This window comes from Monodelphis domestica, chromosome 7 (assembly GCF_027887165.1).
Source record: "Monodelphis domestica isolate mMonDom1 chromosome 7, mMonDom1.pri, whole genome shotgun sequence".
NCBI classification, from domain to species: Eukaryota; Metazoa; Chordata; class Mammalia; order Didelphimorphia; family Didelphidae; genus Monodelphis; species Monodelphis domestica.
Window position 1 is genome coordinate 268447324 of NC_077233.1, and position 14908 is coordinate 268462231.

At 35.7% G+C, this 14908-nt stretch overlaps 1 protein-coding gene across 2 annotated transcripts in view; it reads left to right on the forward strand.

Moving 5' to 3' along the window:
• CNTNAP4 (contactin associated protein family member 4) overlaps positions 1-14908 on the forward strand; it is a 677206-nt gene that overhangs the window by 405136 nt on the left and 257162 nt on the right. For both annotated transcript variants that reach the window (XM_007497949.3, XM_007497950.3), the window contains exon 4: positions 1760-1907. In XM_007497949.3, coding sequence (XP_007498011.1) covers positions 1760-1907 — 148 coding nt within the window. The remainder of the gene's footprint in view (positions 1-1759; positions 1908-14908) is intronic.

Here is a 14908-nt window from a genome sequence, read left to right on the forward strand (position 1 = left end):
AATGCAAAATTGTATGTACTTTTAGCTAGAAGGTATTTAGAGTTATAAGATAGTTATAGTTAAATGATCCATTGGGAATACTGGTCTCCCAAAGGATCATAGGGGGTATGATGACAAGGAAGCTCATCCCCTCACCCTCCTGAGTAGTTTGACCTGTCCATCAAACATTTCTGCCATAACGTAGTTGTGCCAGGCTTGTGTCCCTGGACATGCTGTATGTCAATAAAAGTCAAGGCTTTGAGCTTGAGAGAGGGAGAAGCGAGAAGAGAATGAAGAAGGAAGAAGCAGGATCAGAGCAGGCAGGGGTAAAAAGGAAGGAGGAAGAACTTGCAGACTAGGGACGTTATGGTCTGGTTACTTAGATGAATAATTGTCTAACCTTTCTAATAAACTTTAAATAATATTTCTACCCAGATATATATTTTATAAAGTTTTTATAAACTTTATATAAACTTTGTAAAGTTTATATAAACTCTTACAATATATTCATTCTTTCCTAGTAATAAGATTACTGAATAGCAATCCCTAGAATTATTGACTCTTCCTACAAATGATGAGTCTTTGAGAGCATGATTCAGGGGCATTATCCTCTCATTATCTTCTCCAAAGTGTCAACTTTGCAACAATTAGAGCTAACTATAAGTGGAATGGGATGCTTCAGGAACATAAACTGTTGGAAGAATGTAGAGTTCTGGGATTGGAGTCAAGAAAGTCTGAGTTCAAATATAGTCTCAGACTCCTATAAACTGTGTGATCCTGGACAAGTTACTCAACATCTCTGCCTCAAGACCTCAAGTATAAAAAGGGGATGATAATAGCACCTACCTCACAAGCTAGTGGGAGGAACAAATATAATCATATTTTTAAAAATCACTTATCAAAGTTCTTGGCTTTGATACTTGGAAAGTAGGTTATTTCTCTCTCTCTCTCTCTCTCTCTCTCTCTCTCTCTCTCTCTCTCTCTCTCTCTCTCTCTCTCTCTCTGTCTCTCTGTCTCTGTCTCTCTCTCTCTCTCTCTGTCTCTGTCTCTCTCTCTCGATATATGTGTGTGTGTGTGTGTGTGTGTGTGTGTGTGTTTGTGTATGTATTCCCTACCTTTTCCCCATCCCTACTCCACTTTCTCTCACTGGAGAACTTGTCTACTTGTATAGAACACAGCAAGTTCCTATTCAGGTTTGGGTCAGACTCTTTGACCCAAGATCCTTTTCAATTCTGATATTATAGAATTTAAGAATTTTCACTTGGTTTAACCTATATAGGATAATAAGATTTATATTAGTTTTTGGAACAACATTACAATTTATTCTTGAGTTCTTTTATAAAGTAAAATATTTTCCCCAATGTTTTCTGTTTGATTGCTCTGTGGGTCTGTAATTTATACATATGTTTTTCCTACTTATATATGAGGAAAGAGGATTTGTAAGGTGAACACTTTCTAAAAGCTATAGCTACCTTATAATGAGTGAATCATAGTTCAGAACCAGTGTAATATTGTTATTATCAAATTTAAACTATCCTCAAAATAAAGGAAATCTCCTTGGATAACAACCAATCCATGGTTGGAACAGTTGTTTTCACATTATTGTTATAGATTAGAATAGTTTTCTTTTTCTTTTCTTTTCTTTACCTATAGATTAAAACTAGTTTTTTTTTTTAATTTTAAATTAAGAAAAAAAACAAGACATTATTCATTGGCACAGGGGAGCTAGACAAAAGCAGTTCTTTATGGATATATTGATTTTTTAAAAATTCTCTTCTAGGGTTTTTCAGGAAACACAAATGCAGACAGCGTTGTATACTATAAACTCCAACATTCCATCAAAGCTAGATTTCTACGTTTCATCCCTTTGGCCTGGAACCCTAATGGCAGGATTGGCATGCGGATTGAAGTATATGGTTGCTCGTACAGTGAGTATTTGCCTATTTACCTAAGAGAAATATATGTCAATGTGGAATTTAGAAAAGTAAAAACAAAACAAACTGCTATCTGAATGCAGTTTCCCAAATATTTAAATAGGCCTGATCTTTATGAAAAGCCTTTTTGTTCTGTATTTCAACTTTAACTTTATAGGCCTTTGCATTTTTAATTTGAAGATGAAAGTACTAAATATATAGCCCCATGTTCATTTAATCAAAAAGGTTATTTACTTTCTACATGCTAAACTTCAGTTATTTAATATTTGGTTCTGATTGTGCTTTGTTCTCTTATTGTATGTTATTATCAGCCTTTACTTTTAGACCTCAAATTTAAATAAATAGAGATGGGTTTTCACTTTGAAAATTTTTCAACTTCAAGGCATCCTAAGATAATTAAATCTTAGAAAATTAACCTCTATAGCTGAAATAAACATTTCACCTTGTGATGTAATAGCAAACAACCTAAATCCAAATATGAATTTTTAAAATGAATAACTTGGTAAGCAATATAAATTTTCTGTTAAATTTGTTCTTAATGCATTTTTCTTAAGATTGTTAAATGTAAATTTTTTTCTGAAATTTGTAATTTCCATGATTATACACTTCTTTTTTATAATATATTTTATTTCGTTAAATATTTCCCAATTACATGTTGATTTTTTTAACATTAATTTATAAAACATTGAGTTTTGTAAGAATTAAATGAATATAACCACACAGTTATTAAATATATAAAGTTTATTATAAAGGGTAAGTAAGACTAAAGTTCAATCTCACTGACTCACTCTAAGATGTCAAACCAATTGCGCCTAGCCTCCATTATCTTTCTCCCCTCTCACCTCTCTCTCCATCCCCATGTCTGTCCAAGAAGGCAAAAGCCCAGAAAAACCCTGCCCCCTCTCATTTATTGATGTATAGTCTATAATGGACTCAAACCTGGCATAGCTGTGTTAGGGAATGTTGATGGACGGGTCAGGCTACTCAAGAGGGGGAGAGTATGATATCCCCTTGGCACTTTCCCCTGTGATCTTTTGGGAGACCAATCTCCCCAATGGATCATTTAAACATAACTATTTTAAACCTCTAAATACCTTTCAGCTAAAAGTACATTTAATATTGCATGTTCTAAGAGGAAGCTAAAATATTTAGAGATGAGAGGGAAATATGAGAAGAAAATTACAAAATTGATTGATAGCCACATTGACAAAATGCCAATTAGGGGGCAGTCCCCTTTGGCATAAGCTATTACATTCAGAATAAGTATGTTCAACCCCCTTCAATTCAGTTCATTATATCCCAAAGTTCATTCTGGATCTTTTGATGCAGTGTGTAGCTTCTGCAGGCTTCTTTCCAGCACCTTCTCCAAAAGGATAGACTTTCTTGATTCAGGATGTTGGCAAGTTTCTTTTCCTGAAATTTCTCCAAAAATTTTTAAATCTTGAATTTTAGGATAATTACACAATCCCCCCCTGAGGAGGGTGTTGACAAACACCAGAATCATCCTGAGATACATTACTGAGTTATGAAGTTTATGAAACAATTGTCAAAAGAAAAATAAACCACCCCAAAAAAACCCAAAATGTAAAACAAAAATAAAAATATTAAGTACAAAAATGATAAAAAAATAAAATAAAAATCTCACATGTATAAAATTTTGAGAAAAAATAAACCTGTAACAGGTTCTTGAATCACAGCAAGGCTCTATTAAAGTGAATTATGTCCCACAAGACTGTAGGACAATTGCATCAGTATAGCACTATACCCATTTGCAGCCAGGACTACAGAACATTGTCAAACTATAAGAGAGAAAGGACTAAGTTTCAGCAGCAAATAGGAAAAGTCATTCCCTGTTCTGATTTTACCTTTACTGTCAGAGATAGGGGGATCCAGGATGATAGCCAACCTGAGGTATTTGACTCAAAATATTGCACATGGTGTGAGGTTCAAGGGAGTCCTGCACCTTAACATATGTCAAGTGCCATAACCTCGATTCTCACACTAGGTTCAAGTCCTTTTGTATTGGCATAGAAGTTCAACAATCCTTCCTGGATTGGGTTTGATCCTTTTTGACCTTGTGCTACTTGTCACTGTATAGTGGCTCTTTTGTTCCCTTTTCCTGGAATCAGACACAATCATGAAATCCCATAACATTTATCAGTAAATGGCAGGTTTCCATAGTCTAAAACCTTTGGGTATGCATAGTTACTAGGGCAAATAGATACTGTAAACTTAAACTGTAAAGTATATCCTTCAAGAAAAAAAAAATCATTGATACTGATGTCATGTACTTCAATTATCACCAAGGATAAAATAAAATAAAATAAAAATAAATCATATATCCCATTACAAACATAAAGAAGAGAAAAAAAATAATTTTAAAAATCATAATTTTACAGTTCATATCCCATGTGACAATGACTTAGCCAAGCAGAGGCACAACACAAAAGGTGCTCACTCAAAAATGAGATTTATATCCCTCTTAACTTGGCCAGGATCCACAGTGTGAGTGTACATAATTTTTTTCACCAGGTAAAAGCCTTTTAAAAATAGTAGTACAACAACTAATATAGCTTCTAAGAAGTACCAAAATCCCCCAAATTATAAGAGCCCATTTAAGGATAACTGCAAAAAAATCCATTCCTTGCAGCCATGAGAAGGTCCACTAGCTATCATTAGGATTTACATGAATCTCTATAGCTATTTTTCTGTGTGTAAATAAAAAGCTTTTGAAGCTCATAGATATTTGTCACAGGTTCTCCAGACCTATTTACATAAGAAAAACAAGACTGATTAATAAATGCACAAGTACCTCCCAAAGTGGCAGTGAACATATAGTTCACTAGTTGATTTTGTAAGATTGTTTTTGCTAAGGAGTCAATCTGCTCCTGTAAATAAGAAATAGCTTTAGTGGCTTGTGAGATGCCTTGATCTGTGTCTTGAGCCAATGTTTTAACCACAACTGAAATATTCCTAATAGAGTCTATTACTGCCATCATTTCAAAATTTGGCAGGAGAGGCTAGAAAAACCTCTGTCCTGTTGATGAAAAAGTTAATGAATTTGGTCTTGACCTCTTGGGTCTAGAATGCCACCCAGAACCTAGAACTTGGCCTGTTAATTTGCGTATCCAGCCAGCATTGTGATAGTGCATGGATACAGGTGTAATACCATAGGTTAAACCACAAGTACCATTCCATCCTAGTGGAAGGGTAGAGTAAGCTGGGGAGTTACAAATGTAGAACTGTCCAGAGGTGACCAAACCCCAAGGGAAATCCTCCCTCTTCCAGGATGAAATTGTAATAGCCATAAAACTCATGTATTTAAATGTCCCAACCATTTCATTTTTAAGCTGTACTCTAACACAGATAAATGTGGAGTTAGGGAATACAGTAGTATGTTTGCACTGTGCCTTGTCTCCCATGTACTTACTACAACTTAAGGGACCCTTACCTCTTCTTACACACCAGTCAAAGGTGGGCATATGATCAGTCATAGGTAGTGGTGCTCCTACATATCTGAAAATTACTGAAGACTCTTAAAATCAATTGAGATTTTTAGCTCATCAAATTTTTCAAGTTACTGACAAGTTACTGACACAGCTCGCAACCATTTCAATGGGGTCCACTCATCATTAATGTGACAATTAACAAAAGCAAAAGGAGCAAAAGGCCATTTCGACAACATGTGACCTCCTTGTGTTGCAAACTGTGGTAACATCTCATTACTGTGGACTGGAATTGTTGCCAATGACAAAACAGAGCTCCAATGGATCTGGTGACAAACCCAGTACCCATGAGGACCAATGGCATTTCCTTGGAAAAGAGTTTTCTCTATGGAATTTTATAATGGTATTATCACCAGTACAGTCATAGGGGGAGTAACATGGAATTGGGGAGTGATCCCCAGACAAGAATAAATCTGGTACAAAACAGAATCAGTAAAATTGGTTCCCCTGTCTGAATCAATTCGTGTTGGCCAACCAAAGCAAGGGATAATTTCTCTTAAAAGTACTTTAGCAACAAAAGCTGCTATGGCTTGGGCACTAGGAAAAGCCTCTGGCCAACTGGTCAGCTTGTCCACTATGACCAGGCAAACTTTGTAATTCCAGCTTTAGGCATGGTTGGTTATATGCCTGGCAAGTGGAATAGGCTGCACACACTTTAGAGGCTATGGTAGTTATTCCAAGGACTATCCATGCCATCTTAACAGAGTCTACAATACCCTGAGTGCCAAAGTGACCATTTTTATGCACTGATTAGCATATTTGGTGATAAAAAAAAAAACTTCTAGGGAGCAGAGGTTTTCCTTCAGAGGATACCCATACTCCATTTATCTGTTTCGCCTTAAATTGTGGCTTCCATTTTTCCACTTCCTTTTCAGTATAGGAAAGTGATAAATCTGCCTCATTTGTTGTTGTTAATGTTAAAATTAATTTAGATCCTTCTACAGCTGTTAACTTTGCAGTGGCATCTGCCCAGTCATTTCCCTTAGAGAGAGGATCATGTCCACCTTTATAGGTAGAGCAATGAACTACAGCTTGGGCTTCAGTAAGTAACTGGAGAGTGGAAATAAGTTCATTAAAAATTTCTGCATTTTCTATAGTTTTTCCAGCTGGAAAGAAAAACTTGGAGCAAAACAACTAAGGGGCATATAGTTCTCCAAGAGAGGTAGTCCCATCTTACCAAAAGACTTGTATTACCATGTGTTCAATGCTATTCATGAACAAAAGCATCATGGCACACAAGCAATCATTGATTGTGTAAAATGATTTTGGGCAGCTCCTGGAATTTCCTCTTATGGTATTAGAGTTTGTCAAAAATGCAAGATCTGTTTACAGTTCAACTAAGGAGTGTTCAGAACCAAGGTTTTGGGAGGTCAATCATTGGTGTATATTTCTTTTGTGAGTTTACAACTTGTTTACATATGAATGCCAAATGACAAAGGGTTTAAGTATGGTCTTCTCATAATAGATTGTTTGACAAGATGGCCAGAAATTTTTCCAGCTAAGAAGAATCATGCAGCTTTCATGATAAAAATCCTTTTGAAAGAGATCATTCCCAGTTTTGGGATCCCTCAATCTTTATGTTTAGACAAGGGAAAGCACTTCACATACCATATACTCCAAGAAGTATATAAAAACCTAGAGATAAAAGGAAATTATCACACTGTCTGCCATCCTGAAAGCACAGGCCAGATTGAGAGATTTGAGATATAAAAACGCATTTTGGGAAAGTCTTTACAGAAACCAACTATCCTGGACAGAAGCTCTGCCAATAGTAATGTTTCATCTCAGGACAAAGTTGACACCTATCTTCATTCGAGATGTTATATGGTCATACAATCTGGAATGGGAGAACACAAAAACCTGCATAAGTATCATATGTTAGGGGCAGATTACCAACTACATAAATATATTCAGGCTATTCAACAGAGACTAAAAGAATTGCATGAAATGGGCACATTATAGCAAAAGGGCTCCACTAGACTATTCACTCAACAGTATAAAACCTGGGTCCACATGAAGTTCTGTTCATTTCTCCGTTGGCTGTAAAAGTTGCAAACAAAGATTCATGATTCCACTGTTCCCACATAAAATGGCAAAAACCAAGCATAGACACAGAGCAATTGGAATACTCACAAACTACTCAAAACATGGAATCAAATCAAAACCCAGAGAATTAATGAAGAAAACACAAAAGACCACTGAAAATTCCAGTAACTAAAACCAATAAGCATCACATCACACTCATATCTTAAGTTCCAGTGCAAGAGGAAAGATCCTGTCAGCCAACATGTAGATAATAGACTACCACAGATGAAGAAAAAGAACAAAAGATAGAAGCAAATGAGAAATGAATCAACTTATCAAAAAAATGGCCAATTAGAACTTTAAAACTTGCAAAAAAGGACAGTCCAAGGAGAAAGACAGAAGGGAAACCATATATGTAAGACTAGTGCAGCGTAAACACACAAAAACCCTCACAAATGAACATCATACTATAAAAATGCAAACACTACTTAACTTCAAGAAAGAAGAGAACCTACAGGCAGCTAGTTAGACAAAGGACACCTTGCAACAAAAACAGGGTAAGTATGTGCATGCAACAGGACATACTAGACATGACACAACATAAAAACTGATTTCTAGACATGGACCTTGTGTAAATAAATGAGTGTCTGAAGATTGCATATGTGAAAAATGTATATTTGTATATATTGTATAAATGTATATTCTTCCTAAGTCTATAGAGTCTTTTAACCTGACAAGGACATGTTTCATTTCCTTGTAGGGCTAAAATGTCTATGCAAAACTGAAAAACCTTGTAAAATGTATCATATGTAAATATACTTGTATCAAATATGCATAAAGGTTGATGAAACTTACTAACAAAATTCTAACCTATAGAATAGTGCAGTAACTCACCACATTAAAATAATAGCATAGCAAAAGAAACAGGGACTAGGAAAAAAGTTATTTTTTTTTAGCTAGATAGTTTAGGAATAGCATAAGGATAAGACTATAATATATTGTTATTTTTTGGATATGAATAGTAACAAAAATAAGATAGATAACTGAAAAAAATAATAACATAACAACATTATTTTTAAACATAACTAGGTTAATATTTAGAATAGAAAAATATATAGCTTAGCATAAGGTAATGAATGATTAATAAGAAAAATTGTTGTATTTTTACATTGAATTTACTCTTTGGGTTTGAGGAAAAACCTATTTGCTGTTATAAAATTGTTCACCCATTGCAATATTGTGATTGGAATTTGTTTTATATCCTTTCCTACCCAGAACTTTCCTATATGCCTTTTTTAGCATAGATAAAGAGAATCTTAGATAGAGTAAGATAGGAATTTATTATTTTGGTGGGATTGAACATAGGATAAGAATAGGAAAAAGTGCACACGTGGCATGAGATTTTAGCAAAAGACTCATGAAAATCAAAACTGGGATATTGTAATGATGGAGAGAGCAGTTTTCTCCCCTTTTCTACGTCTCCCCTACCTACAAGAAAACCTTTTACTTCAGTAATTAGATTATTTAGAAAAAGATTTAGGTTGACCTAAAATCCCTCTAACCTCTTCCCCTTTTCCCCAATCAACAATTAAATCAAATAAACAATAAGATAGTGAATTCAATCTTGTTTATTTACATCTAGAGAGTATTTTATCTTGTGGCCAGTTTTCAAGAAGACATGAGGAGGAGGCTTGTGAGAGCCCCAAAGCAGCACATATCTGGATTGAGGTCCTTCATACCTTTCCTTGTAGAGAAGACTTCCTTGCCACCCTTGAGGGCCTGCAGGGCCACCAAGGGGCAAGTCTTCACCTAGGGGAGATCTCCATTTTACTTCCCTCAAGTAATTCAGGGACTCCAGGAGAGAGTCGTGAAGGAAGTAATTTTCATCAACCCTTTCCTCACTGCCTTCAACCCTCATTTCTACATCTAAGGAGTGACAGTCCCCCAAGATTACAATATCATAGATACCTTAAGCATCTTAGTTCTCATCTTCTTTCTAGTAATTTAAATGGCTTAATCCCATTGTTTCCCTTGATTACATTATAGTACCTTAAGTCTTAAATATCTCTTGTACCATACCATATTTTTAGTATTCTAGGTATTATTTTCCCTTGTAAGGAATGTAATCAGTTTAATCCCCTTGTTTCCCTTGATTGCTTTAAGTATATTAAGAACTTGAAGTGTTTATTTTACTATAGAAATCTTAAGTATCCTAGTTATTACTTTCCCAAGCAGGAATGTGATTAGCTTAATTCTAAGGATTTCCTTGAGTTCTTTTCTACTGACCTTTTTATGCTTCTTTTGAGTATTGAATTTGATTACTGAATTTCTTTTTTCACTCTTGCCATTTCGTCAGGAATGCCTAGAATTCTTCTATTTCATTAAATGTCCATTTTCTCCCCAGAAGTGTTATGTTCAGTTTTGTTGGGTAGATTATTTTTGGGTATAGGTCTAGATCCTTTGCATTGCAGAATATCATATCCCACGCCCTCCAGTCCTTTTGTGTGGAAGCTACTAGGTCCTGTGTAATCCTTATTGTGATTCTATAATATTTGAATTTCTTTTTGGGGGGGGGGGTTGGAAGTATTTTTTCCTTGGTTTGATTTCTAGAATTTGACTATAATAGTCCTAGGATTTTTCAATTTGGAATTTCTTTCAGAATATAATGGGTGGATTCTTTCACTTTCTAATTCTCCTCCTGTTCAAGAATATAAAGGTAGTTTTCCCTGATGATTTCTTTCAGTATGGTGTCCAGATTCATTTTTTGATCATGGCTTTCAGCCAATACAATAATTCTTAAATTATGTCTTCTAGATCTATTTTCCAGATTAGTTGTTTTTCCAATGAGAGATTTAAATTTTTCTTCTATTTTTTCATTCTTTTGAATTTATTTTATTATATTCTATTATCTCATTTATCCAATCCTAATTTTTAGAGAGACATTTTCAACTTTAAGACTTTGAATTTATTTTCTTTGGATAAAATTTTCCTGTATGAAATATTCTATTTCCTTTTTCAATGGAACTTTTCTTCAGTAAGTTTTTATTCTAGACAGTTGATTTTATCCCCTATCATTTTTTTCTAATTTTTCTTCTATGTTTATTATTATTTGTTTTTGTGTCTGGTTTTGGAGCTCTTCTAGGGTTTCATTTAGGTCATCCTTCTCCTTCTGAGCTTTCATCTCCTTTCTCTCATTTTCAAGCTGATTAATTTTGGCTTTCAAGACACTATTTTCTTCTTTTAGTTCAAGTGCCTCTGTTTCCAGATGACTTATCTTGCTTTTTAAGTTTTTTTCCAAGTTGTCTTCAGCCTCTCTTAATTGTGTTTTGAATTGTATTTTAAGTTCTTCAAAAGCCTGTATCCACTTCACTGGGGTTTCTGTTTTTTTGCTTGGTGTTCCCTCATCCTCTCTGTTTCATTTGCTCTTTGTTCATTGCCTGTATAGAATATGTCAATTATAATTTATTTTTTATTTTTTCTGTTGTTTGCTCATATTTACCCCCTTCTTTATTCCCTGCAGTTTCTGCACCTTTGCTTCTCTTATTTTTTTTTTTGTTGGATCTCTGGTTTTGGGCTTTTCTGTCAGCCTTCATCCTTGGAGCTTAGTCAGAAAATCTCTCCATGCAGTTTGTGGGGGAGGGGTGTTGGAGCTTGAGCTCCCCTACACACTGAAGACTTTGATGGGATTAAATCCAAGTGGGTTGAGCTGGATGTGCCCTGAGGCCAAAACCTTGGAAAGGGGGGGCATATGGAGTGTCTCTGCTGCTACAACTAGGCTGCCCACTCTGTGCTTCTTCTCCAGTTCCTTCCCCACCACTTGTGTTTGATGATCTGAACCTGGCACAGCTTTGGCCACAAAGTACTCCCTTTAGACCAGCACCCTTGACATCTCAGAGGTTCCAGCTGCCCCTGGAAGCTTAGTGCTGTAGGTGGGGCAGAGGCCTGGGACCTTTATTCTTCCTTCCCCTTAAACCCGAGTGTTCTCAAATTCAGGCTTTTGGGAGGTGTACCTTTTAAGTTGAGTCCAGCAGGAGGATTCCTGGGCTCTGTCTTGTAGTGAGGTTTGATTTACAGTCCCTTAGCAGCATTTAGTTTGTAATCAGTAAGGAAGGGTTTTCAGAGGTCTGAACTTTTGCTGCCTCTACACCACCATCTTGACTCTGCCCATTAGGGTTTCATTTTGGGGTTGACATTTTTTCTGTTTTCTTTGAGTCTTCACACATTTTCATTTTTGTATTACTGTCTTCTTCTGAACTTATATTTTGGTGATCTCTCTTGTTGAGAGATTTATCAGGGTTTTTTTCTGTGCCTTTTGATCTTTGGTGGTTACTTTTTCCATTTATTTTGTTTTTATGCTGAAGTTTATCTTTTTCCTGGGGTAGAGATATACTGTCCAGGGCTTGTACTGTTCTTGGGGTCAGCTAAGCTGCCAAGCTGGGAGAATGTTTTCAGCTTTTCAGTTACACTGGTTGGAATTGGATTCTGCTCAGTTCTATGGCAGATAGACCTTGTTGGACTGAGTTCCTCCTACTGCTGCCTGTCCTAGGTCATGCCTGGCATCTGTACCTACTATATGTTGCAGGGGTATACCCTCCCACTGCTGCTTTTTCTGTGTTGCTTTGGTTTCTACTTTTCTCCCTGCCGAAGTTCCACTGAGGTTTCTTCACTCTTCCCTTCCTTGAGACTAATCCTTCTTACTATATCTCAACACTGTTTTGGGCTTAAGCACTACTTCACACCTTCTTCCCTTGGTCTGCTCTCCAGCATGAGTTTTGATACATTTTTGTTCTTCTTTGGTCATTAGAGTATGTTTGGTAGGCTTTGGGTGTTTCTTACTTCTCCATCGTGGACACATGTGCCACTGTTGCTGAGTTGGCTGTGGTTTCTTTTGAGGGCCTTACCAACGTGACTGGGATCATATTCTTTATCATTGAAATAACATATATGGTATTTTAATGAGAATTTTACTTTGAAAGCCCATTCATCCACATTGTCTTAAGACCACTTTTGTAATGTAGGGAAAATAAGATGGTAATACAATTCACTCACATGTTGGGAAATATAGGAACAAAGTTGAATGACTACTCAAGGTTACACAAATCCAAGACTCATATTCAAATTTCCTAATTTAAAACCTAGCATTTGCTCTTAGAGTTCCACTCCCAAAGAACTGCAGAATTTCAGATTTGGAAGCAATATTAGAGATCATTTAGTCCTTATTTCATAAATAATTTAAGTGATTCATAGAGGAATGGTGATAAACACAAGGTTCTAAAGGTACATAGTGTCAGAATCAGTACTAGAACAGAGGGTTCCTAAACTTTAGTTCATTTCTCCTCACATTTTGTCTTACTACTCTCTATCCAAAATTTGTCTTCTCTGAGCATTGTCATCTATTTTTTAGACTTTCTAACAATGGTCTTTTAAGCAAGCATTTCTTCTTTTTAAATATTACCAAAAGTATCTGTTCTTTTTTTTTAAACCTTTACCTTCTATCTTAGCACCAATATTTGTTCTAAAGCAGAAGAGTGGTAAGGGCTAGGGAATGGCAGTTAAGTGACTTGTCCAGGGTCACACAGTGAGGAAGTGTCTGAGGCTAGATTTGAACCTATGACCTCCCAACTCTAGATCTAGCTTTCAATCCACTGAGCCACCCAGCTATCTTCAGTATCTGTTCTTTATCCTGTTCCAAATGGATCCTTCTACTTGATGCATAAGAGACAGGATTCAATAAATTGTGCCCTGTTAATAATGTCTTAGTAAATAGGTTACTGCATTAATCCTTGCTCTTTGGATATTTATATTTAACAGACATCTTTTATTTTATTTTATTTTATTAATTTATTTAGTCAATTCAGAACATTATTCCTTGGTTACAAATAATCACAGTATTTCCATCCCTCCCCTCCACCCACCCTTCCTACAGCTGATGCATAATCTTTTTGGGTATTACTTGTATCCTTGACCAGAACCTATTTCCATGTTGTTGGCGTTTGCATTAGGATGTTCATTTAGAGTCTACATCCCCAGCCATGTCTCCTTGAACCATATATTCAAGCACTTGTTTTACTTCTGTGTTTCTACTCTCACAGTTTTTTTCTCTGAATGTGGATACTGGTTTTTCTCATAGATTCCTCCAAGTTTTTCAGGATCACTGCATTGCCAATAATGGAGAAGTCCATTACATTTGATTGTACCACAGTGTATCAGTCTCTGTGTATAATGTTTTCCTGGTTCTTCTCCTTTCGCTCTGCATCACTTCCTGGAGGTTGTTCCAGTCTCCATAGAATTCCTCCACTTTATTATTCCTTTAAGCTCAATAGTATTCCATCACTAACACATACCACAATTTGTTCAGCCATTCCCCAATTGAAGGGCATCCCCTCATTTTCCAATTTTTTGCCACCACAAAGAGCACAGCTATAAATACTTTTGTACATATATTTTTCCTATTATCTCTTATGGGTACAAACCCAGCAGTGTTATGGCTGGATCAAAGGGCAGACAGTCTTTTATCGCCCTTTGGGCATAGTTGCAAATTGCCCTCCAGAATGGCTGGATCAATTCACAGCTCCACCAGCAATGAATTAATGTCCCAACTTTGCCACAACCCCTCCAAAATTCATTATATCCTTTTGTTGTCATGTTAGCCAATCTGCTAGGTGTGAGGTGATACCTCAGAGCTTTTTGATTTGCATTTCTCTGATTATAAGAGATTTAGAACATTTTTCAGGTGCTTATTAATAGTTTTGATTTCTTTAACTGAAAATTGTCTATTCATGTCCCTTGGCCATTTATCAATTGGAGAATGGCTGGATTTTTTTGTACAACTGGTTTAGTTCTATATAAATTTGAGTAATTAGACCTTTGTCAGAAGTTTCTGATACAAAGATTGTTTCCCAATTGTTTGCTACCCTTATACTTTTGGATTAATTTCATTTGTTTGTACAAATCTTTTTAATTTGATGTAATCAAAATTATTGATTTTACATTCTGTTATTTTTTCTAGCTCTTGCTTGATTTTAAAGTCTTTACTTTCCCAAAGATCTGATATGTATACTATCTGTGTTCATCTAATTTGCTTATAGTTTCCTTATTTATATTCAGGTCATTCACCCATTCTGAATTTATCTTGGTGTAGGGTGTGAGATATTGATCCATACCTAATTTCTTCATACTGTTTTCCAATTTTCCTAGCAGTTTTTTATCAAATAGTGGATTTTGGTCCCAAAAGCTGGGATTTTTGGGTTTATCATAGACTGTCCTGCTGAAATCATTTACCCCAAGTCTATTCCACTGATCCTCCTTTCTGTCTCTTAGCCAGTACCAAATTGTTTTGATGACCACTGCTTTATAGTATAGTTTGAGATCTAGGACTGCAAGTCCTTCCTTTGCATTTTTTTTTTCATGATTTCCCTGGATATCCCTGATCTTTTGTTCTTCCAAATGAATTTTGTTACGATT